Raw genomic sequence first — 27,833 nt, forward strand, 5'->3', positions numbered from 1 at the left:
AAGCCAGTACAGGTATACAAACAATACCTATAAGATGTATAAGTAAAGATTTAATAAATATTAATGGATGGGAATTTGGTCATGATATTGAATAAATGCACATTTCTATAGCTACAATTTTTTAAAATACTAATGATAGTGAAAAATGTTATTCTGCTCAATTTTAATGACACTAGTATAACAACACATTTCAAAATGAAAAACTTCCAAAAAAGAATATGTGTAGTAATAAAATGAGTCATTAAGAGTTATCAGGAAAAAAATCTGTCAAAAGTAAAACATGGTAAGATAATGAGTAAAGGCTGCAATTAGGATGACAACATTGTAATTCTCTCAGAAACAAGCTTTTTACATTTTCCATCAACTCAAAAAATACAGGCTGTCAACTTATGGTTTGCATTTACAATATTTTTTAAATTCTATAACCCAATTTAGTGGAAAAGAACAGAACAATTCAACAATCCATGAAATCAGTTTTATTCCATTCTTTAGATATCTATTGTCTTAAATGAGTTTCATAAGTAAAAAGAACATTCAAAAACATTAATAAAACAATCCAGACTATATTTATAAAATGAAATTCAATAACAACCATAGTTTCAATATTAGGTACAGTTCATGGACTATTCTATCCTTATTTTTAGTTCAATGAGTCTTAACCCAGAGTCCATGAACTTTTTTCTAATATTTTAAGAACTGCACTTCAATATAAGTGGGGGTTTTTTGTGATCTCATGTATTCTATTTTAGTTATTTAAAAATATTATCCTGGGAAGGCACTCAGAGGTTTAACCAGACTGCCAAAAGGATTTATGGCACAAAAAATGGTTAAGCCATGTCCTTCTAGTTTTAGTTTAATAATGTAGTATTTACATTTTTAATTAACTTTTTTTTAAATTAATGTGTCCCTGTACTTGCCTCCTCCAAGAAAAAAAAAATTAAGACCATAATAAAAAGATGCATAATCAAGCAAAGAAAATCCCACCTTAACTGTTCAAAAACACATTCCTCTTCCCTGTCAGGAGATGAGTATTTATCTTTATAACTCTGGACCAGTGGTTCATCATTGCATTGATCAGAGATATAACATCTTTTAAAGTGTTTTTTTCTTTATAATGTTATCATTGCATACAACATTTTATTTGTTTACTTTTCTCTGCATCAGCTCATAAATGTCAGGTAACAAATGGAAGGAAAGAAACTTGAAGGTGAGAAACAGAAAGCAGGTGAGAATAGGTTTTCCTTAAATTAGATATTAGACAAAAATAACTATAGAGACAAAGTACTTGTTGCCTTCACAAAAGAAAAGTAACAAAAAATCCTAATACTAATTCAACTCATAAAATTCTTCCTACTTTCTTCTAAATGTGTTCATTTCATCATTTTTATGGCATGGTAATACTTCATTACATACATATACCATAATTCATTCAAGGATTTCCCAGTAGGAAGACAAATTTCTAATTTATGCCTATCACAGAAAGAGCTGTTTTAAATATTTCTGTACCTATTGAGCTTTTTCCTCTTCCTTTAATTTATTTGAGGTAGAAGACTAGAAATGGTATCATTGAGTCAAAGGGTATGTCAAGTTTGGTATTCTTCCAGGTAACACTCCAAATTATTTTCTAAATTGCTTTCCACAAGCAATTCACCAACAATGCAATAATATATACTGTTTTCCAAGAGCCCTTCCAAACCTTTAATTCTAAAGATTAATATGTATTCTTTTGATAGGGGAGCCAAATAATTAAGATCTGATGTTTCCATCCCCATTTATTAAATGTTAGAAAATGAAATCTTTGGCCCATCGAACTAACTTAAACTGAGTTGATTTTATGTTGCCAACTCAACTCTCATTTAGAAACCAACAGTATTGTTTAATTCAGTAACATAAACCATTCCAAGTTGAAACTACTACTGTCAATATTCTTGATTATTAAGTTTTACTGTGACCTTAGGTTAAAATTACTACCACTTAATACCTCAGTGAGAATTCTCAATTTTCCACAATTTCAGTGTTTTATTATCCTTTCAACTAGTATAAGAAAATGAAATTATGGAATTATGCTCAAAAAGTTATCAAATTGTACATATCTTTGATCCAGCAGTGTTATTACTGGGCTTGTATCCCAAAGAGATCTTAAAGACGGGAAAGGGACCTACATGTGCAAAAATGTTTATGGCAGCACTTTTTGTAGTGGCAAGAAACTGGAAACTGAGGGGATACCCATCAATTGGAGAATGGCTGAATAAATTGTGGTATATCAATGTTATGGAATATTATTGTTCTGTAAGAAATAACCAGCAGGATGATTTCAGAAAGGCCTGGAGAGACTTACATGAACTGATACTAAGTGAAATGAGCAGAATCAGGAGATCATTATATACAGCAACAACAAAACTATATGAAGATCAACCCTGATGGATGTGGCCCTCTTCAACAATGAGATGATTCAAACCAGCTCCAATTGTTCAGTAATGAAGAGAACAGCTACACCCAGAGAGAGAACTATGGAAATATGAGTATGGACCACAACACAGCATTTCCACTCTCTCTGTTATTGTCTGCTTGCATTTTTGTTTTCCTTCTCAGGTTTTTTCTTTCTTTTTAGATTCGATTTTTCTTGTGCAGCAAGATAACTGTATAAATATGTATATATATATATATATATATATATATATATATATATATATATATATTGGATTTAACATATACTTTTAAGATATTTAACATATATTGGACTACCTGCCATCTAGGGGAGGAGGTGAGAGGAAGGAGGGGAAAAGTTGGAACACAAGGTTTTGTAAGGGTCAATGTTGAAAAATTATCCATGCATATGTTTTGTAAATAAAAAGCTATAATAAAAAAATAAAATGAAATTATCTGATGCTGAGCATTTCAAAATGTATAATGAAAACTTGATAAAAATAGCTTTCTTACATGATAAAAGACTGCACCAACAATTTCATACTATTATTAATTACACTGAAAAGCACAATCTGAATCCCTAACTGCCTTGTTTAATCTCTTGGCACTACTGTTATACCCATTCTAAAGTAACCAGTGATTTTTAAATTGTGGTTTTTTTGCCTCAGTTATTACAGGTTAGATTATCATAGATTTAGGATTGCAAAGTATCTTCATTTTACAGATGAGAAAACTTGAAGCTTAGAAAGCGCTATTAAAACCCAACATTACAAAGATAGTAAATCCCTTAAAACCCAAGTATTCCTGATAAGTCCAGCACCTTCTCTATTATGCTATTGCTAATACTGATTATATCCCAAGAACTTCATGAGGAAATTAATGCTAAAGAGAGCCAATGTTAAAGGAGAACTTATAGGGCTTAGCTTGAAAGAAGAACCTAATGAGGAAAGGCACAAGTCCTGATTAGAATGACCAAGACAAGAAATGGTAGTTGGCCAACTCAGAATTCACTGACACCAAATACAAAGAGAGACTGAAAAGAAGGGAATGAAGCCTATTTATTATATCAAACTCCAATTCAGAGAAAGATACTGAGGGAGCTGATAGTTTGTGCCATCTGAACTCCCATGTGATACTCAAAGAATTATATGATAAACAGCAGGGTGAAATGGGAGAAACTGCTGTATCCTGGACACTTCTGTTAGGGCATCATTCTTTGTCTAACCACTGGATTGGATTTTCTAAGTTGCAAACCTCTGAATCTAGAGGCCATAAATATCACAATGCAGAATGGAATCTAAATTAAGGGCAATAATCAGAGGAGAGATAAACTGGGAAGATGGTGGAAGGAGAAAATATGTTTTAGAAACTGATTAAGTAGACTTAGGGATAGGAGATCCAACAAAGTAGAAATGAATCATCTTGATCAAGAATTTACCAAAATTATAATAGTATCACATCCCTGAGATGGGATCAGATGTATGATAAAATTTACTATACCATCACACAAGGCAGGAAGGGAAACAGTAGATATTTCAACAAGCCAGCCAGTATCTCTATTGAGTTCTTGACTCAGACACTCCCTAAACAAAATTTGACAACTAGCAGACATGTATTGCTAGCTTATGCTTTTATTTCCAATGCAAAGCACAGTGCCTTGTAGTAAGCACTCGATAAATGCTTGATCATTCATTTACTCAGACACTGCACAGGAATCCATCAGTCATTGGCCTTTCTTGGCCAGACTCTACTGACTAGGCCACTTAGCTACTCTACATTAAAAAGTAATGCCTTCTTGATCTGCGATTAGTTAATCTTTGGACTATCTAATGGAATTCCCTAGGATATGAGAATGAGAATGCTGGACTCCCTCAAGGCGTTTTCTTCATACTGCAAACAAAAAATGCTTCTCCTATATTATATAATTTCTTTCTGCAATGGTAAGCAAGACGAACTATGTGCAGGAATGCTCTTCACCTTCTGACAGAGAAGTGATGGATACAATAAAGAACAGCATAGGATAATTTTTCAAGTTGTCTTCTAAAATCTGCTTCTAGCATTTTATTAAATACATATTCAAATAACATCCAAAAGGATAAATTCTCTATCTTGATGGTGCTAAAAATAATTTAGCACTGAAGAGGAAACTTTGATTAGCAATCCAGAGATGGCTTGCAACAAACGTATACTCCTGATAATGTTCTGGAAGTCTAAAAAAAGAAATGTAACCTTCCCCAAGTCCTACAACACCATTCAGAAAAAGAAAAATCAAGTCATATAGAGATTGAGTACTTTGTAACACATTCCTGATTAACCCTCAGATGTTTAGTCTACAGAGTCACTAGAGAGTATACCCAATCAATTGGTTCAATAACTACTAAGGAAATACAATGGTAGGAACTGAAATAACTAGTGGCATGGGAATTTGATTTTTTTAAAGTTAGAAATAGATTAGGAACATGGAAAAGGTTCAAGATTAGTTGGTGGGAAAATGGGTACACAAGGAGCACTATCATTACAGCCCTTATCTATTGTGGTGAATAGGCACTATATCCCTGAATTAATAGTCAGCTATTCTAAAAGTCCTCTACAAAAGCTAAATAATGAGTAGATTAGGGAAAGTATTAAAAAAAAGTGATGTGGCTAGTAATAGCACTGTTAAATGATTATTAGAGAATTCATAAATATAACTTCACAAATAGCTCTGAAGAAATTACCTAGCATTAAATTTCACTGGCTTTTAAGTTTAATAAGCAACTAAAATACCTACTGTTTTATATATTCAATTAACCATGGTAATAAGCTACTGAGTAATAAAAGGAACCCCCCAAAAAGTAATCATCATATTCAAGTTATAGCCAGAGATTTCTAAACACCTAAGTAAAGGGATAAGAAGTACCTTAGAAACATTTATACAGTAGATAACCAAATCACATAGGGCTGAAAAATACTGGAATAGTCTGCTGAGACAGGATGCAAAAACTTCTTCCCTGGGAATATTTAAGTTAAAGACAATTCTCTATCCAAAAGACTTTAAGCATATTACTGCATGTAAGCAGGTACATAAGCTAATTATTCTTTTTCCATTCTCCTATTCTGAATATACATACAAAAATTTTTTCTTACCTACTTAGTGAAAGGTTAGTGTCCATTAAAAAATCTCAAACCCAAATTTTGTCACTTCCTTATTAAATGACCACACAGAATAGTTCCAAAGACCAGTTTAAAAGTATTAATAGATGGACAAATTTAAGCCCATTTCCCAAAACAACAAAGTATTTTGGTTCAATCTCTCCTCTCTGCCTTCATGGTTCCTCTCTTCCTCAAGTACAATCATCTGCATGAAGCCTGTCCTGATACCCCCATTATTATTTGTATTTTCCCTCCCAAATTTCCTAGCATTTAGCTACTTGGTATCCATTTGTATTTATTTATTTTATATTCATATTGTAAATACTTACATTTGTACTTCATTAAATGCAAGTTCCTAGGGAAGAATTTATAACCAAACAAGAGACAGAGAGCATTACAAAATATGAAATTCATAATTTTGATTATATAAAATTAAAAAGTTTTTGCACAAAGAAAACCAATGGAACCAACATTGTAAGGAAAGCAGAAAATGGGGGTGGGGAGGAAGAAAGTTTGAAAAGATATTTCTGATAAAGACCTCATTTCTCAAACATACAGACAACTGAGTCTAATTTGTAAAAATATAAGTTATTCCTTAATTGATAAATGGTCAAAAGGTATGAACAGTTTTCAAGCAAAGAAATCAAGAATATCTATAATCATATGAAAAAAATTCTAAACCACTATTAATTAGAGAAATGTAAAACAATTTTGGGATGCCACCTCACATTTATCATATTGGATAATATGACAAAAAATGAAAATGATAAGGGAAAACAGGGACTCTAATACACTGCTGATGGAGTTATGAACTGATCCAAACATTCTAGAGAGCAATTTGGAACTATGTTCAAAAGTTTATAAAACTGCATATCCTTTGATTTAGCAATACCACTGCTAGGTCCATATTCCAAAGACATAAAAAAGGGGGAAAAGACCTATCTATATAAAAATATTTACAGCAGCTCTTTTGTGGTAACTAAGAATTGGAAACTTGAGGGATGCCCATCAATTAGGGAATGACTAAACAAGCTATGGTATATGATTGTAAAGAAACATTATTATGCTTTAAGAAAAGACAAGCAGGATAATTTCAGAAAAGAACAAGATTTACATAAACTGATGCAAAATGAAGTGAACATAATCAAAAGAACACTGTGCACATTAACAATATTGTTTGATGAAGAATTGGGAATAATTTAGCTAGTCTCAGTAATATAATAATTCAAGAAAATCCCAAATGGCTAATGATGAAAAAAAACAACCACATCCTTATACTGTTTGAAAACAGATTGAAACATCTTTTTTTTTTCATTGTTTTTACTTTTATTGAAGTCTTCTTGTACCAAATGAGTAATATAGAAATGTTTTCTATGATTTTACATGAATAACCCATATTTGATTGCTTACGATATCAGGGAGGGGGACAGGAAGAATAGAATTTCTAACTCAAAACTTTAAAAAGAAACAAATGTTTTAAAAAATTGTTTTAACATGTAATGGGGGAAATAAAATACATACATACATACATACATATATATATATATATTTTTTTTTTAGTTCCTTGTGAATAGGGATTTTCATCTTTGTTGTTTCATTTTTCATTTAATTGTTTCACTTTTTCTATTTGTATCCCTACTTTACCACAGTGCTCAACACATATTAAGAGTTTAATAAATGCTAGGTTGGCCGACTTATTAAAGGTCCATGAAAATACAGTGGAAGTCTCCATAAGGACTGCTCTTGTCACTGTGAAAAATGTTTTCCCAATATTTCTGGTCTATTACTAATGGAAGATTTTACGTCTGCTCTAAAGGTTATAGCAGGCAGCTCTTATTTTTCTGTGAGTTCAATAAATCAGGATTTTTTCCTTTGTTACACTAGAAAGAATATATCCTAAAATATTTAAGTACTTTTTGCATCAATCTTATCAGACTTATCAGACACAAAGCTCCTTATCTGTTATACTGCTTTCAAAATTTACTTGTTAAAATTAAGCACTCATAATGACAAATTATTTTTAAATATATTTAAGAGGGAAAGGGGGGAGACTAAGCAGGATCATAGTAGTAAATAGTATTTACTCTACATAGTGACATAATAAAAACATAGTGCTGGGCCTCTTCATTATTCCTACCTGCTTCACGTTCACCTAAAGTTCTCAGTTTTAGGAAGGGAATTCCAAGGCAAATCTGTGATTTCATTGTAATAGGTGACTCCCTATAAAGAAATATCATCTAGCAATGCAGAACAATTCATGCCCTGCAACTTCTAGCCTTATAGAATTTTGTGGGACACTGAGAGTGATTTGTTTAGGGCCACTCATTAAACTAATAACTATAATGATAATGGTAACAACAGTTATTTATATAGTACAAAGTACTTTACATGCTAACACATTTGATACAACAACCCAAATGAGGAAACTGAGGGACACATAGGTTAAATGGCTTGTCCATGGGCATACAGCCACAGAGTGTCTGAGGAAAGAACCAAATTTAGGCCTTTCTGATTCCAAGTCCTGTACTCAATTTATCTCCCTGCCCGGTTCAGGATCAGGTTTAGAAAATGGCCTTATTCCTTGTCATGAAAAGGTTATAATAGAATATGTTGTTGAGTATTCAGCACTTATTTTTGAGCTTGTCCTAAGCTGGTACACAAAGGTTCACCACCACCACTTCCCCTCAAAAAAAAGGCCCATGCAAACTGAGTAGATCTATCCCATAGATATCTGACAAAGTCCATAATGGGTCCTTGGCTATTTAATGATCATGACCCTTCCTCAGAGAACATTCTGATATCCCTAAATGTGAGAAACTTTAATAATGACCATTTTGTATCAAAATTGAAATTGATTTTTCACATATTACTAAAAAGTCTAAAAGAAAATATCAAGTCAATAAGCATTTATTAAGTACCTACAACATTCTAGGCACAGAAAGCACTGGGGATACAGAAAAGGATATAGTTTTGTATCTCAAAGAACTCAGTCACACACAGCAACAACATACAAACAATTCCATGCAAAGAAAATACATACAGGATAAAATTGGAGACATTAACAACAACTAGCATTAAGGGGAATCAGTAAAAGCTTTTAGTACAAGGAAGGGATGAGATGCAGCTCTGGGGCTGATGAGATTTTATAAGATGATAGATTATCCTAATAATAAGTTTCCTGGGACATGATAGAAAGATCTGAGAAGTCCCAGAATAGTAAGTTAATTTGTTGCTCTAAAACTCGAAATTGCAAAGCAACTAGTAGGATGAACAGAATTTTCCTTTTTTAGGAGCTCCCTCCATCAATGAAATCACAAGTCTGGACCTCCCACAACTATATATTTTTAGACCAAGTCCCTTCTCTCTCTCTCAAACTCTTTGATTTTCCAAGCCTAAGAAAATCTATTATTCTGAAATTGGCAGTCAACAAAAATGGAACAATAAATGTTGAAGGGGCTATAAGAAAACAGATAAACTAATATGTTGTTCTAACTCTGAATTTGTCCAACTTCTCTAGTTAGCAAAATAAAATCATATAAGAAAAAAATCACCCTTTGACCTAGAGATTTTATTACTTAGAATGTAACCCCAAAGGAGTCATAGAAAGAAAAAAAAAAGGTTCAATATACATTAAATTATAACCTTTGTATGATACAAAACAAGATTGGTACTCCTTGACTAGGAAATGTGTGTAAAAAAGGCAAATTCAAGAGAATATTTATTTAGCAAGAGGAGCAGCTAGACAGTGCAGTGTATGGAGCACTGGACTTGGAATGAAATAAAGACTCCTTTTTGTTAGTTTAAATTTAACTTGAGACACTTCCTAGCTGTGTGACGCTGGGCATGTCACATAACCCTATTTGCCTCAGTTTCCTTATCTATAAATTAGCTGGATAAGGAAATGCCAAACCATTCCATTATCTTTGCCAAGAAAATTAACTGGGGTCACAAAAAGTCAAACACTACTGAAATGACTGGACATTTAATAAGAAATGACAAATGGAGAGAAGACTCTGGGAAGATGGCAAAGTAGGTCAGAAAATTCCAAGCTTTCCAGACTTCCACACAAACAATTGTGAATAGTGAACATAGAGTGGGAAAACAAGGAAGTATTGGGGCAGAACTGGAGCCATCCTCCTGGGACTATCAATGAAAGATAGAAGAATAGAGATTTGGCCTTATGAAGTCTAAACAGCTCCAAGCTAGTTCCCATTGAAACAGCAAAAAGAGTCCTGGGCTATTGGTTGGGAGGTCCCCTTGGCCCCAACCACAAGAATTTTCACCTCCCAGACAGTGTGGGGAGTCAGGCATCTGAGATGAAGAAGATTGAGGGAACTTGAGCTGATAAGAAATGGCAGGCCCATCTGTGCAACTGAAATGTAGCTCTGGGCGAAAAGGATGCAACACATGTCTAGTGAATGCAGAAACAGTGGTGCAGGCTGGCTACAGGCACTTACAGGAGGAGGACATTAGGAATAACTGGGCTACCTGAAAACTACAATAAAAAATAAAAAGCTACAATAAAATTTTAAAATTAAAAAAATACTTGATATAATAATACAAGAAATAATTAAAGAAAACTGCCCGAAAGAATTAGAACAAGAACATAAAGTAGAAATACAAAAAACCTACCAATAACCACCTTAAAGAGATCCTTTGAGGAAAACCTAACAGAACAGCATAGCCAAATTTCAAACCCCAGATCAAGGAATAAATATTACAAGCAACAAGAAAACATTATTTCAAGTAAAGTGAATTCACTATTACAATCACACAAGATCTAGCAGCAGTTTACGTTAAAGATCCCAGGTCTTGGAGCACTATATATTAAAAAAGCAAAAGAACTAAGGTTGTAGCCAAAAATATCATATTCAGCAAAGTTAAGCAGAAACCTGAAAGGGAAAAAAAAGGCTATATAATGAATTTCCAGACTTTCAGGATTTTGTTGAAAAAAGACTGTACTTAATAGAAAATTATGTGTATAAGTACATATATATAATTATGTATGCATAATTATATATATAATAATGTATGTATATATATATGTATGTATGTATGTATAGATACCTGTAATCATATATATAGATACATATAGATATGTGCATGTAGATGTATGTGTAAATATATGTGTATGTGTATGTGTAAATGTGTGTACGTATATGTGTATATATGTGTGCATGTATGTATATATATATGCATAAACATATTCATGCTTAATTGTAGTCTTCTTGGGGAAGATAAGAGAGAAAAAAGGGGAAAAAAGAAAAAAGAATGTAACAGAGAACAAAGGAAAATCTACAAGGAAACAAGGAAAAAACAGTTTTGAACACAATGTGCAGTATTTGTTATATAGGCTTTCTTGAAATGGAAATTTGTCTTATATTTTGAATCATCTCTTATGTTCTGCCATACACATGGCAATTTTTTCTTTCTTTTTTATATTTTGTGTTTAAATAAATTTAACATTAAAAAAGAAGTGACAAATATGAGGAATTCATATAAACAAACAATATTTCTATAATCGAATGTGGAATAAAATAAACAGAACCAAGGAAAAAATATTTGTGACACCTATAATAGTACAAAAGAAAAGATCACCAAAAGGAATTAAGTAACTAAAAAACCAATGCAGTAGAATATAATTAATTTTTTTTCTTTATGACAAAGAGGCAGGGACCACTAGGATAGTCCCTCTACTGAAATAAAGAGTTGGCTATCTTGTCATATGCAGTCATTTTATCAGGCACTTTTGCTTAAAACAAATTGGAGGGAGCATTTAGATGGTTCAAGGGATAGAGCATCAGCCCTGAAATCATCCTCAGACACTTAATACTTCCTAGTTGGGTAACTCTGGGTAAGTTACTTAACTCCAATTGCCTTAGGAAATAAAAATAAAAATAAAAACTGGAGGTAACAAGGGAGAGTTTAGATAAGAAAATGAAAGGTAGAGAAAATGAATACAAATAGATACATCTAAAGTAAGACATTCTGGTTGACTGTTTCAAAAATAAAGGGGTGTGATAGGTAAAGATCCAGATTCAAGTCTCAGAAAAATAGGTTTCAAGTTCTATCTCTACAATTTAGTAAACACAGAATATTTTAAAATGAAAAAAATAAACCTGTTTTAGCACTTAGTAACACTAGGTAAACCATTTTTTACTTCTTACCAGAATCCTTCAGTTCATAAAAATGTCACATTATTTCTCAGAAAAGGCAGAACTTCCCTGTAATATTCATGTGATTAGAAATTGATGTTTTAACAATATTCCTAGAACACTCTAATGTGATCAGACTCTCAGTAGAAGAAATATTACTTGAAATTTAAACAATTTTTTTAAAAAGCCAATGCCTTCGAGATAAAGATTAATCCATGAAGCCCTTAAAAAGTCATCATCTTCTAACCAAAGTCTATCTTTCCTTGTCATATTCCCTAAATTGGGATGCTGTATAGTTAGCATTTAAACAGCTTGGGTTAAGTGTCTTTTTGCATGTTAACAATTTTATTTTCCAACTTTTTGGATTTCTCCCATCAAGATGGATTATAGCAGGCAAAATTACCTCCATGTATTCATAAAATCCAGAATTCCCATAACTCAAAAAAAAAAGTACTTAAGTGAAACTTATTTTGCTTTTTTTCACAAAATGTTCATTATTTTTGCACAGCCTACCTTATTGTCTAAGTTTATCTAATATAGGTATTGCATGCTTAAGACATATTTGCATAAAGTTATATTTTCTTAGAAACATGGATATTTGCAACCATAGGTTTCAAAAGAATTATTGCACATACTTCCTGTTTTCTACATTCTCAACAAGACTTTACCTATGTTAATTCCAAAGGCATCTAATTGTCTATTAGTGAATTGATAACCAGTCTTACCTGCCTGTATGTATTAAGAGATCTCTGTGTTCATTGGAAAAAGAAAAAGAAACCATAAAATAAAAAGGAAAGAAATTGGTATTTTTCTGCCACCAAGTGTCAGCAAACAGTTTTAACCAACCAATGTACTGTGGGATTTACTGTAGAAAACAGAAAACCAAAGGTCTATTGTTTAAACTGAATGACAAAAACAAAACTACATGTCATATATAAGTATGAAGCAACATTTAAAATTCCCTTTTTCCTGTATACAAGTTGCAAAAGAACAATGTAAATTATATTGACTCTTAATTATAAGAAATTTGAGCTGATCAGACCTCAATCTAAAAGTTATTCCAAGTTTTCATTTCCTGACACAATAATCAGAACTCTGAAGGCTCAAGAATAATCAAAAGATGAGAAGAATTAGAATTAAAAGAATAATCAGAGATCATACAACACTGCACCCCCATCCTTTTCATTGCAATATCCAACTAACTTAACATATCTTTTACTACCTGCCACTCTAGAATCTCATAAAGCTGGAGGGCCCATTGTATAATGATGTTCTAATATACTCAATGAACTTTCTAAATTACCTATCAATCACACAATCATAGAAATCAGTCAACAAGTATTTATTAAACTTATTATAACTAGTAAGTCTAGATACCAGAGCACTCAAAAAATGGTCCAGAAGAAAACATAATTTCACTAATAACAAAATATTTGATTTGTTCTCACAAAATTAGGGTACACTAATTAAAGATAAATACAATTTTAAAGCTGAAGGAGAACTTTATTTGTTATTTGTGCTTCGTTTTTAAGTGGACCAATGAGACCACAGAGTGGTCTTAACTTGTGAATGAATTAGATTTAAGTGAGGCAGAACTGTACAATGTGGTCAGTCTCTCTCTTCCTGAAGGATCATTAAAATTCTGTGGCATGACAAAAGTTAGGATGACCACTGATGGCCTGGGATGCCAGGGATAATCTTAGCATCTTCAAGGCTTGACAAAGTTCTAAGCACTCCACTGTGCCACCCTCAGCCACTGGAAAAAATGTTCTCATCCACCCATTCTGTGGAGACAAGTGTTCACATGTTTGGACAGCCATTCCCCCGACTCATAGACAGGGTTGAGGTCTGTGAGTTACACTCAAACTGGTTTAGTTCATCTGCCAAGGTGGTTTATTAAAGTATGGCTGCTGCACATACTACAGATCCTTAGAGTCACAGGTGAAAGATGGATAAAAATGGACAGCAAAGATGGAGCCCTCACACCAGAGGTTCCAGTCCTCCCTGAATATCTGGTACGGCACAACAAAGTTGAAAAACATAATAAAGGGCCAGTGAATGATACATGAAGTAGAAGCAAGGAGAGTAATTTGACTGACAAAGTTAGGGCAATAATGATAGTAGGATCTAATGAAGATTTTTTTTAATGGATGGAAGAGTCTTGGGCATGTTTGAAAGCCATAGGGAAGGAACCAGTAGATTAGGGAGAAGTGAACATTAGAAACAGGAAGTTTGATTAAAGTTTCAATCTGCTGGAAAATAAAGATTGGAATCACTACCACATATGTAAGAATTGATTTTGGAAAAAGAAAAAAAGAAAAAGAAGAAGAATTACCTAGTCAGAGGAGAATTTAAATGAACATATAATGCTAAACAAAGTGCCCAAGAACTAGCTAACCATAGTTAGTTCAATATGGTAATAACATATTGCTTTGAGGAAAATTATAAATAGGAGGAGGATGGAGGATTTTGCAAGGCTAGCAACCCAAATTTCCCCCACAAACAAAACACAATTCTACCTTAAGGTGAATACAAGACCAGTTAAAAAAACAAATAAAATTTTGGAAAGAACCAGGGTCCTCCTGGGTTTAACCACTTCTAGGCTAACTCTGCAGGAACAGCCAGCAGGAAAACCTGAAACTACCTAGGTTTGGCTGTAGCCTCAGTCCAAACTACAGGACATTTGTCCTCCTGGACAGCCTAGGGAATCACGGATCTGAGTCCTGGAAAACTGAGGGATCTCTGCAGATTAGGAATGTCTAATTAGGGTTCAGCTGGGCTGCAGAGACATGACCCTGGACTAAAAGGAGCCAGCACACCTGTGAATGCAAAAGCAGTGAGGCAAGGATGTTGCTGGCTGCAGGCACTTGTAGGAGGTAGGAGCTCTTGCTTTGGGATTACACTAATAATTCTCATTAAAAAAAATAACAGGCATATTACCATATTACCATGGTAATAGAGAAAATGGGGTTCATCTTCAGAGGAGAACAATGAAGTAAAAAAAAAAAAAGCTTCTACCCCCAAAAGTAACATGAAATGACTACCTGTCCATAAAGGATTTCTAGGTGAACTCAGAAAAAAAAAAAAAACTTTAAAAATCAAATAAGAGAGACTGAGGAAAAACTAAATAAATAAATAAAACTTAAATAAATAAATCAGAGCCATTCAAGAAAACACAAGAAGATTATGGGGGGAAAGTTAACCAACTGAAAAAAGGAGAACCAGAGTTTTAAAGAAGAAAATAATTATTTGAAAATTAGATTGGGCAAGGAAATACCAGTGAAACTAACTATAAGAGACTAAGAACAAAACAAAATACAAAGAATGAAAAAATAGAAAAAAATGTGAAACAAATTCATAGAACAGATCAAGAAGTGAAAATGTAATAATAATTGAACCATCCGAAAATTGTGATCAAAAAACAAGATCCTTAGCACAATAATATAAGAAATAATAATCAAAGAACATTGTCCTGGAATGATAGAACATGAGGGGAAAGTAGAAATAGAAAAAAATTTACCAAGCATCAATTCAAAGAAATTCTACAAGAAAAATGCATAGGAACATTATTGCTATATTTCAAAACCCCCAAATCAAAAAGAATATTCTCTAAGAAACAAACAAATCCCAAATTCAAATATTCTGGAGCAACAATTAGAATTATACAGTATTTATCAGCAGCTACAATAAAGACCATAAGTCCTGGAGTAATATATCAACAATCTAAAGAATTAAACCCACAGTCAAAAACATCATAACCAGCAAAAAAAAAAAAAAAAAAAAAAAAAAAAAGCCATAATATTAAATGGGGGAAGGGGGGGAAGGATATTTAACAAACTCATAGATTTTTAGGTCTCAATCAAACCTGAACTCAATAGAAAATTTAACATGTAAGAGTCAACATCAAAGATTAATTTCAAGGAACCCAAGAAGGATAAACTGTTTTATGTTTTTTACATAGAAATGTAAACCATATATTTAAGATTTAAATCGTAATTGGGTAGTTAAAAAAGAAAGATTAGGGCAGAGCTAAGTATGCTCTTGTTCTGAAAAACAAAACAATCTCAGAAAAGGTAACAATAGTAATGATACTATACAAATAAGTTGCAGAGAAAGAACCAACACAAAGGCATTAGAGGGGAGAGGAGGACTGATAGTTCTAAAAAACTTACATTAGAAATGGATTAAATAGGGAGCAATACACACACACACACACACACACACACACACACGTAGATAGGTATGTAGGTAGATATATGCATGTGTGCATACAGATATATATATACACACATACATACACACACATGGGAGGTAAGTGTATGTGGGGGGGTAGGTGTATATGTGGGTGTTTATGTGTGTAAATACACACACACACAAATATACCCTTCTAATCTACTAGTAAAAAACCAGCCCTCATGAAACCTGTAAAGAACTCAAAGTCATGACACAGGATAACAGAAGATCTATACCAACAGAAATATAAAATTGTTACTCCATTAATACTATCTAATTCAATTCCATTTCAAGGACTATTCTGAAAGCTTTATGTGTTTTCTATACCTGCTTATGGACTCCCATAAGTCCTCTTGTATCTTCTAAGGAAAAATTAAGACTCAACTCTTCTGATACTAATATTTTACATTTAGTGCTTATACATGAAAACTGAAAACTCTTCCCTACATGGAGCTAAATATAGCTATATATAAACCATATCTTGAAATTTTCCAAAGTAAATTCTAGGCACAATGGTTTGATCTTTTCATAAGACCTCAAAAACTAAACTGAACTTTGAGCCCAGAGTTTAGGGATCCTAGACCACTGGTAACATGTATGTGCCACTATCTCCAATTGGTATTTAAAAGATTTTGAAAATGTAACATATTAGAGAACTTGAGATAGGATGACCAAGGTTCAGGTCTTGTCAATAATTCTAAGGCTCAAGCAACTCTCCAAGAAAGTAAGTTACAGACAGAATGCATTGTGTATACAAGGAGGAAGTTTTCACACTAACAAAATGATACATCCTTTATGTACTGACCTAGAGCAGAGGTTCTTAATCTTTTTTTTCCCTCTTGTATCCCTTTTACAATATGATGAAGTCTATAGATCCCTTCTCAGAAAGTGGTTCTTAAATGAATAAATAAAATACACAGGATCACAAAAGAAACTAATTGTGCTAAAACAGAGTTAATTTTTTTTTTAAATAAAATAAGATCACAGACTTGAAGCTAAAACCCAATAATTTAATGCAATGGAGTGGATTCTTTATGGAAGATTTTTAGGAGGACATGAACAAAAAACATGTAGGTCAGTAAAGTATGGAAGTGTTATAATATGTTCTTAGAAAACAATATGCATATAGATACTATCACAGATTCATCTAGTTAACTAAATTTATATTTTCATGATGTCAATCATTTACTTCCCCAAAAGATAGATTAAGGACTTTCAAAATGCTGCTATTCCTAAAATTTTAAAGTATATTTTATATGAAAAGGAAATAGCAAAACAAGGCAAAACTAGTTAAAATGATTTTTTAATGAAGTGCTGTTATCTGTAATTCTTAATCATGATAAGAATCTAAAATTCTCAACAAATCCCAGGTTGGCTTTACTAAGGTTTTTGCCCCAGTAAGAATTGCTGATATAAACATAAAGAAAATTGCTTACTAAATGAACATGCAGTTTTAAATGCTGAATTATGGATTCTGGAGTATTTTTGATAAATCTCTCCAAAGGGCTATCTCACTTCAAATTCAATATTCTTTAAAAAAAAATCTTAAACCTAAGATATTGACACCATTAGTTTGTCATTCTGGGATAAAGTTTAAGACAACTGGAAAGAGGATAATTCAACTGAAAGAAAAATGAGGACAATGAAAAAAAGAGAAATCTATTAATCTGTTTTACCAAAGCATTCCCAATTATGTAACATTATATCTTAGACAAATAATCTTCTATCATATACTATTCTAGAATCGTATTTCTACCGTACAGTATTCTAGAATAGTATCCTTTACAAATATTTTTTTTCATTTTTATGAAAAGATAATATATAAGGCTTTTTTTTAGGATAATCAAAAAGAGCTTGCATAAAGGGAACAATTTCTAATTTATTATGTACAATCTGCATTCCCAAAGCCCTTCTGTGCCCAAAGGTACCAAGCTGAAAGCTACATCAAAATATGGACAAAAATTAAAGAGAACTCCTTATTAGGACAAATGTTTCTCATTTGCCGAGCTGTGAATCTGTTCATTTAAAAAATGAAAACTAGGTAGCCAACATGGTAGAGTAAGCAGTAAATCACCATAATTCTCCAATATTTACTTCCAAGTAACCACAAAACAGTGCCCCCAAATAAATCCCAAAACAATATAACTAGCAAGGAGACAAAGTGAAACAATCTTTAAGCCCAGGAAAGTTGGAAATAGGCAAGAAAGGTCTGTCTCACTCAGGTAAAAGGGGAGCATAATCAAAGACAAAAAGGTCCCAGAAAGCCAGCAGCCAGCTCCATCCCAGCAAACCAGTGGGAGATTCCAAGCTCCAGTGCAGTGGGAATTTTTTCCCCCACTAATTCTCTTGTTATTCTTGACTTTTTGTTCTTCCAGAGAAATTTTCTTGTTATTTTTCTTGTTTTTTAAAATAAGTTTTGATAATTTTATTGGTATGGCACTAAGTAAGTAGAGTAATTTAGGTAGAATTTGGGTTAGCAGAGAAACACCAACACCAAGACCCCATTACATGCCTCAGCATATACAGGGGAATGGGCAGACTCTAGTTCTAAGACTACCAGGGGCTTCCTCATAGTCCCAGGCAAGCAGGCAAGCTCCACTGGTCAAGATCTCCACATGCTCCAGTGTAGCCCTGGGAAAACAGGCAGCCACCAGCAGCCAGACCTCCATGTGTTTCAGTGTGTCCCCCAAAAAAGAAACATCCCACCTGCCTCATTATTCACTAGACTCAAACACTAAAAATAAAATTGACTTACTTCTCTATATATTTGACAAATAAGGTCTTTATCAGAAACGATGGCTGTAAAAATTGTTTTCCAGCTCTTTGCTTCACTTCTAACCTTGGCTGCATCGGTTTTGTTTGTACAAAGCTTTTTTTTTAATTTAATGCAATCAAAATTATCCATTTTGCATTTCTTAATATTCTCTACTTCTTATTTGGTCATAAATTCCTACTTTCTTCAGAGATATGTCAATTAAACTATCCTTTACTCTCCTAATTTTTTCCCATTAATTCTCTTAATATTATTGACTTTTTGTTCTTCCAGATGAATTTTATTGTTAGTTTTTCTAGCTCTCTAAAATAATTTTGTACAGTTTGACTGGCATGGCATTAAATAAATAGATTAATTTATGTAGAATTGTTATTTTTTTACATTAGCTTCGCACACTCATGAGCAATTACTACTTATTCAATTTTTTTCAGAGTTCTACCATGTCTAAACCTTTCTAAAAGTCTGTTCACCTCCTTAACTTCTTTCTTGTTTATTTCCAATTGTTCAGATCTAATTTTATTTGTGTGAAAAGTATTTTGTAATTGTATTCATTTAGTTCCTTGTTTTGGTAGGTAGACTCCCAAATATTTTATACTGGCTACAATTATTTTAGATGGGATGTCTCTATCTCTTGATTTTGGGCTTTGTTGGTAATATATAGAAATGTAATTTTGCTAAAGTTGTTCATTGTTTCAAGTAGTTTTTTAGTTGATTCTGTAGGATTCTCTAAGTTTACCATTATATCATCTACAAAAAATGAGTTGTTTCCTCATTGCCTAATCTAATTCCTTCGATTTATGTTTTTTTCTCTTATTGCTAAAGCCAGCATTTCTAATATTATACCAAATAATAGAGGTGTTAATGAGCATCCTTGTTTCACCCCGATCTCATTCAGAATACTTCTAGCCTATCCCCATTATATGTAATGTTTGCTCATCATTTTAGATAGACATTGCTTATCATTTTATGGAAAACCCCATTTATTCTATGCTTTGGGTTTGTTTGTTTTTTAAAGGAATGAGTAACATATTTTGCTCAAAGCTATTTCTGTAGCTATTGAGATAATCATATGATTTTTTAGTTTTGTTACTGAAATGGTCAATCATGCTGAAAGTTTTCCTGATATTGAACCAGCTCTATATCTTACTAATATAATTCCATTGAGTCACAGTGTATTATCCTGATAGCAAATTTCTCTAATCTTTTTGGTAATAGTTCACTTAAAATGTTTACATATTCATTAAGAAAATTGTCTGTAATTTTCTTTCTCTGTTTTGGCTTTTCCTGGTTTAAGTATCAGCACCATATTTGTATCATAAAAGATAGTTTATAGAACTCCTATTTTTCCAAATAATTTTATAATATTAGAATTAATTGTTCTTTAAATGTTTCATGAAATTCATTTGTAAATTCATCTATGTGACCCTTGAAATTGCTACTTAGGGAATTCATTGAGAACTCGTTCAATTTCTTTTTCTAAAATGGGGTCTCTAATAAAGGTCTGTATCACAAAGAGATTTTAAAGAGAGAAAGGATCTGCATGTCCAAAAATATTTATGGCAGCCTTTTTTGTGGTACCAAAATATTGAAAAATGAGAGGATGGGGAAGGCTAAACAAGCTGTGGTATATGAATATAATAGAATGCTATTTGCAATAAGAAATTATGTACAGGCCAGTTTAAGAAAAACCTAGAAAGACTTGTACAAACTGATGCAAAGAAAAATGATTAGAACCAAGAAAAGCATTGTACACACTATCAGTAAGATTTTGTGATGACCAAATATGAATTACTTGACTCTTCTCAGCAACACAATGATTTAAGAAAAGTACATAGGAGCTATGATGAAAAATACTATCATAAGTCCAAATGAAGAACTAATGGATTCTAAATGAAGATTAAAGCATGCTTTTTTTAAACTTTATTCTTTTTCATGTTTTTTCCTTTTGATCTATTTCATCTTTCATAACTGTCATTAATATGGAAATGTTTTATATGATAACCTTATATTACATTACCTACCATTTTCAGAAGAGCAAAGGGAAGGGAAGGGAAAGAAAGAAAAAAAGCTAGAACTCAAAACCTTGTCAAAATGAATACTAAAAATTTGTTTTGGTTAGGAATAATAATAATTGAGGGAAATATTATTTTAAAAATTACAAACTCACCTTTCTTCTGAGCTCCGGTGATTTTGATAGTTTCATGAAAGTCAAATGAGGCTTGAAACTTCTGTTTTCTCCTGCCATGATACCCTTGTTTTGAAATGTTTTCTTAGCTACTTCTAAAAAATACAAAAAAATTTATCAAATGTGTACACATTTATTTCTTGTGAGATAAGGAAGAAATTCTGAAAAATTAATTTCCATTTCTGGTTAAATTAAAAGTAATATCTAAATAGTATTATAACTTAAATTTTATCTGTGTGACAAGAAAATTTCATTCTGATATTTGTAAAAGGCAAAGAAACAATTATTTTAAAACCCAACTGTCTACATAATTAGTTGTGGGGTCAATATGATGACTAAACTGAATGAAACAGTAGTCAATTTACGTTTGTTTTATATTTATCAAAAAGATTTTTCTAGAAAATAACATTTTAAAATTGGCACAAAATTCCAAATTTTGTGATATTATAAGAGGAAAAAAGAACATTATGAATTTTTTAAAATAGCAAAATATGTAATATATATATATACTCATGTAATATTATCCTACTATAAAATTACCAATGAATGTTGTTCTGTTGCAAAGTAAAAAAAAATATGCCTTGAAAAGTTTCTAATTCTAGGTTTAAAAAGAAAAGTTTGGCAAACTAAATTGAGTCTGTCTACAAACAGCTGTATAACAGTGAATAAGTCTTTAACCTATATTAGTTTTCTCATCTATAAAATTAGGCAGCTGGAGTATGGTGATTTTTTCTAGCATTAACATCTATGCTGTTTTAAACTACATTATTTATATATAATTGAAAAATAAAATGTATCAATAAGCTTAAATTTCTATATTAACAGTGAAAAGAAACATTTTAACATATATAAGACAAATCCAAAATCTTAGTATAGTTTTAAGCTTAATTGCTTTACACATACTAAATGTTATGGGACATCTGTATTAACTCATTCTATGAGCAGTCTTGAAGAGCATCTTTGCAGTCAAATAAACCATTGTCTTACCTGTAAAATTTCAAATAATCAACTTAACTTATTCCTTTCTTTTGATCTGAATAATTATTTCACTCAGAAAATCATTAATTCCTTTAAGAGTTGCCTATATTTAGCATATAATAGGAACTTAATGAACACTTATTGATTGAATTCCATATTAAAGAGATTGGCCTAGATGATCTATATTCTATAATTCTACTATGGAAGTTAATTTCATAATCATAGTCTATATAGAAAATAACCTATACTAATAGTTTTGAAAAAAGTTATTGTTTTATTTTAAGAACTGAGATCCCAATGTCCAGTGATCATTTCCCTCTTTACCTGGTCACATATCCTTTACAGGAATGTGTAAACTAATAATCAATCAACACTTATCATCAATAAATGATAAGCCACTATGGAAAGAAGTTAAAACAACTCCTAGCCTGAAAGAAGTTATACTCCATAGAAGGAAACATGTACACACACACACACATAATACACATTTGTATATTTATAAATTTTATATTTATATAAACAAAATAAATAAAAGGCAATTTAGAAGGAGAACATAGTAAGTCGGAGACAGAAAAGGGTCAACAAAGTTTCCATGTAGAAAATGTTGCCTGAGAAGAATTTTGAAGAAAAAAATATTCTAAGAGGTAGAGGTAAGGTGAGTGCATTTCTGGATAAAAGACAAAACTTTTTAAACTGTGGATCACAACTCCACTGGGATCAAATAGTTGAATATGAGAGTTGCAAAAAATGTGGCCAACAGTAATGGGTTTCTGAACACAGAATGAATTCAAAATTAAACATGTACTGAATCTGAGATGTGTCTGGCAGCATTTGCCTATGTAGCATCATGCACTTGATTCTGAACACACAATACATGCACTTTTGCAATATGTTTGCAGGATGCTGCCAAAAAACACCTCAACTCACATTTGAGACCAAGTTAGTTAAAATTTTTCAGGAGAAAAGGTATTGTGAGTGGAAGAAGTTTAAAAAATAAGTCCTGGTATAGAGGATAGCTAGTCAGAACAAAAGCAAGGATGGGAGTTATATTAAGTTAGAAACAGCCAAAAAAAAAAGCCATTTTGGCTTGAATATGGCATCCATGAAGGCAAAAAAAAAAATGTAATAAAATGCTAAATAAATGGATTGAAGCTAAGTAGCAAATGGCTTTCAAAGCTCAACAAACGTTTTCATTTGATCCTGCAGATAATGAGGAACCACAAGAATTTACAGAATAAAAAGTATTATGGTTTCAGACCTCTGATTTTAGGAAAAACAGTTTGGCAACTAACTATATGAAGGTTAAATTGGACAAAGTTGTAAGTTCTTGTGATAGACATATTTCCCTTAGATATAATCACAAAACAGTGGATTTTCTTCCATCACCATTTCCATATTATGTCTTAAAGAAATATGAGAGTAATGAGCATTTTTCTTTTTTGTGGTAGCCAAGAATGGGGGAGGGGAAAGATGTCCATCTATTAGATGATGGCTAAACAAAAGATGGCACAAGAAAGTAATGGAATATTAATGTGTGTAAGAAATGATATGCATGATGAAGATAGAGAAGCATGAAAGACATGAAGTAGTGTAAAAGGAAGTAAGCAGTAGGGGGAAAAAATGACTACAGTAAGGCTAGTGAAAAGGATCATTCCAAAACAATTGATACAGAATATAGCAAAATTGTAATATTGTTCCTCTGCAAAAGCCAGAGTGCATAAATATAGAACATAACATAATAATATCACATTTTTTCTATGTATTGATTGATTTTAATGATCTTTTTCTCCTCATTTTTTTTCTGGAAAAAAATTTTCTTTATTATCTAAGATAGTTCTTTGAGAAGGGGAAATGGAAAATATATGGAGGAAAGGGAAATCTAAAAACTAAAGATGTGATGTCTATGTATGAGAAATGTGAAGAACATGTGTACACAGGAAGAATCAGTTTTTCTACATCCTTAATCTAAAAATAACTGTATCTGAATTAAGAAATTCAAATGATACATAACTGAGACCTGTCCCAATATTTGCATTTTTACCCCCCATCCCCACCACCCATCTCTTCTGAGGTCAATCTCCCACACTGTTTTTAGTTTTTTAAATAATAATTTATTTTTTCCCTCAATTACATGTTAAAACAATTTTTAACAAGTTCTTTTTTAACATTCTGAGTTCTGAATTCTATCTTTATCCCTTCTCCCTCCCTTTCCTTTCCCTAGACAGCAGTACCAATCAAATTACCTAAAACTATTTTATAGAGCTAGAAAAAATAATAATAAAAGTCATTTGGAGGAACAAAAGGTCAAGAATATCAAGGAAGTCAATGTGAAGGAAGATGATGGAATCATACCAGATCTCAAACTGTGTTATAAAACAGCAATTATTAAGATAATCTGGTACTGTCTAAGAAATAACAGTGGTGAACCAATATTTGCATCTTAATCACCTGTAAGGTTCTCTATTCAGAATCAGAATTTAAATTCCTAAAAATAATGAAGGGTCAATAGCTTCCCTAGATTTTTATTTTTTCTAAGGACATATCCCAGAAAGAGGGCTTTATTAGAGGAAAGGGATTTTCTGAGAGTTTTGTTGTTCAATATGAAAAGAAATAAAACTAATATAATGACAGGATGCATTAATAATGGCTTAATATGTAGAGTAAAGAAATGTAAATTCCTCTGTATTTCATCATAATTCAATAATCTGGAATAATTATTTTTAATTCTGGGAGCCCTAATTGAAACTATTTCTAGCCATATGAAAAGATGCTCCAAGTCATTATTAATCAGAGAAATTCAAAGACAACTCTGAGATACCACAACATACCTGTCAGATTGGCTACAATGACAGGGAAAGATAATGCTGAATGCTGGAGGGGATGTGGGAAAACTGGGACACTGATACCTTGTTGGTGGAATTGTGAATACATCCAGCCAGTCTGTAGAGCAATGTGGAACCATGCTCAAAAAATTATCACTGTGCATATCCTTTGATCCAGAAGTGTTACTACTAGACTTAGATCCCAAAGAGATCTTAAAGAAGGGAAAGGGACCTGTATGTGCAAGAATGTTTGTGGCAGCCCTCTTTGTGGTAGCCAGAAATTGGAAATTGAGTGGATGCCCATCAATTGGAGAATGACTAAATAAATTGTGGCATATGAATGTTATTGTTCTGTAAGAAATGACCAGCAGGATGATTTCAAAAAAAGGCCTGGAGAGACTTGCATGAACTGATGTTGAGTGAAATGAGCAGGACCAGGAGATCATTATATATTTCAACAACAATACTATATGATGATCAATTCTGATGGACATGGCCCTCTTCAACAATGAGATGAACCAAATCAGTTCCAATAGAACAGTAATGAATTGAAGCAACTACACGCAGCGAAAGAACTCTGGGAAATGAGTGTGAACCACTCCATAGAATTCCCAATCCCTCTATTTTTGTCCACCTGCATTTTTGATTTCCTTCACAGGTTAATTATACATTATTTCAAAGTCCGATTCTTCTTGTGCAGCAAAATAACTGTATGAACATATATACATATATTATTTTTAACATATACTTTAACATGTATTGTTCTACTTGCCATCTGGGAGAGGAGGTGGGGGGAAGGAGGGGAAAAAGTGGAACAGAAGGTTTTGCAAGGTTCCATGCTGAAAGATTACCCATGCATATCATGCATATATCATAAAAAGTTATAAAAAAAAAGGTAAGAAAAAAAAATTCTGGGAGCCCTATTTTAAGAGAGAGCTTGATAAAATTACGGAGCAATTCATATAAGGGTATTTATAATAGTGAATCACTTCAAGATAATGCCATACAAGGATCAGTTTAATGATCTAGGAATATTTATTTTACTCACAAATTCTATTCCTTCCTTTCACAAAATTTATTTTTCTTGTCTACTTCTCAGCATGTATGGAAGATGGGTTCCCTCCAGTGGCAAGATTGCTACAAGTAACTCTCCATGGGCAATAGCAGAAAATGGTTAAAATTAATACATGCAAAATATCTTATACTTCTCAAATTCAAATGCTTACTGGGAAAATATTTTTAATTCTTTATTTCTTGTTAATGTCAAATATTGCTGCTTTCCCAACAATTCAATATCATGAACCTATAATAATGCAATGTTTCTGATAAAAATTTACACTTTAAAAAAGTTGTAATTTAGAGCAATTTTAGTCTTACATATTCTGAGAAAGCCTAGATACACATAATATATACAATTATAATCTGAATAAAAATGAAACCAACAATATTTTTTTATCCTGTCTGGATACTTTCTGCAGATTGTAATGCCCAATTTTTTGTGAATTTAAAAAGATCACTATATTCCTGTATAAATAGACTATATAATATTCTTGTATTAGAAAATGGAAGATTTGCTAGAATATGAATATATCTTATATAGACAAATACAAGCACAAAATGAAAAGTTCTATATACTATATTTCCATAATATTTATTAAAAATATTGTTAATATCTATCTACATGTCATATCAGCATACGAGTGGCTACAGTACTAAGCTGACTAGCTTAATCAGGGACATAATGGCAACAAAGATGCCTGAAAAGCATTTAATAAGTATTTGTTAACTGACTAACTGATTATCTTCAAAGATGCAGATAAGTAAAGCAGAAAGTTTGGGAACACCAATAGATTGAAGGAGCCAGGGATTCAATGGCTTGCCATGGTTAAGAACAAGGAATAAGCTTAGGAGCCAGGAGGCAAGCTAAGAAAAGAATAGAAAGATCCTCTGGGGAAGAGAGACCAAGTTCAAGATGTCCACAAATCTGATCATATAAAGATCAAATCAAATGATCACACAATTGATCTTAGACCCTATTCTTTCTTCAACTGCTTACAGTGTCATTTTTGCCATTAGCATTTTGCTGAAACTATTTTCTCAAAGATTACTATTGGTGTTCTTTAAAAAAAAAAATGTCCTTTTCTGAATCTTTGTCTCTTAGAATTTCTAGTATTAGAAATTTGGCCTTTCTCCAGATTAATAGGATCTCTTTCCTCCCTTGTCTTCTGAGATATAACAATATCCTGGTTTTCCGCCTATCTCTCTAACTATACTTCTATTTCCTTTCCTTACTTAAGTAAATTCACAGATTTTTTGTAAAATTTCAGAATTGGAAGAGACTCACATACACTGTCAGAAGACACCATTGTGTCACTTTTAGATGTTTCTTTGTTAGAGTATTTTTAAAATGCAATATAAAAACAAGAGGTATTAATACAACTTCTTTTAAAAGCACAAGTAAAGGTTGTGTGAAATGCTTCTGTCAAGCATTTGGGGGAGCCAATTGATTACAGTAAAACAAGACTATATGAAATTATATATCATATGTACATGATAAATAAGTTAAGTTTATGGTGAGGAGAGAATGAATTGACTACAAAGAAAAATCAGTTTAAGAAAGAAATGATCATGTGGTTGTCTGGCTCTCCTCCACTTTTGTGACACAAGCATCATTGTGGCACTTAGAAATATTCAAAATTGGCAAAATAAATGATGAAGTAATGAGGGCCATCCTAGAGCTGCCTATCTGATTTATACAAATTCCTCATACCTTGAAACAAAAGCCCAGTAGTGAACAAACCTATATATTAATAGTATGCCTAAGAAAGGCTTATTAGCTACCAGAGTTGTCTGCAGATAATGCTAAGGACATTTTTACAAGAAAAACTAAGTAGTAATAGGTATATTGCAGAGTAGTGGCTACAATTTGATAGTTTGGCGAATCTTTGGAAGCTCACAATAAAGGTTCAATAAGTTTGGGTCCAAAAATACTTTAATGGCATCTTAAACTGTAAAATAATTACTCAATCATATTACAAATATTTTTTTCCTCTGTGACAACAAACATGCATATTCAAACCATTACAGGTTTGTTTCTGCAGGATTCTAAACTGTTTTATGTATATAAG

At 32.2% G+C, this 27,833-nt stretch overlaps 1 protein-coding gene across 5 annotated transcripts in view; it reads right to left on the reverse strand.

The window, feature by feature from the left end:
• Window positions 1–27,833, reverse strand: part of AKAP7 (A-kinase anchoring protein 7) — a 147,357-nt gene that overhangs the window by 62,344 nt on the left and 57,180 nt on the right. For all 5 annotated transcript variants that reach the window (XM_031964256.1, XM_031964255.1, XM_031964258.1 and 2 more), the window contains exon 6: window positions 20,888–21,000. In XM_031964256.1, the coding sequence (XP_031820116.1) occupies window positions 20,888–21,000 (113 nt within the window). The remainder of the gene's footprint in view (window positions 1–20,887; window positions 21,001–27,833) is intronic.

The sequence above is a fragment of the Sarcophilus harrisii genome, chromosome 4 (assembly GCF_902635505.1).
Source record: "Sarcophilus harrisii chromosome 4, mSarHar1.11, whole genome shotgun sequence".
Classification (NCBI taxonomy): Eukaryota; Metazoa; Chordata; class Mammalia; order Dasyuromorphia; family Dasyuridae; genus Sarcophilus; species Sarcophilus harrisii.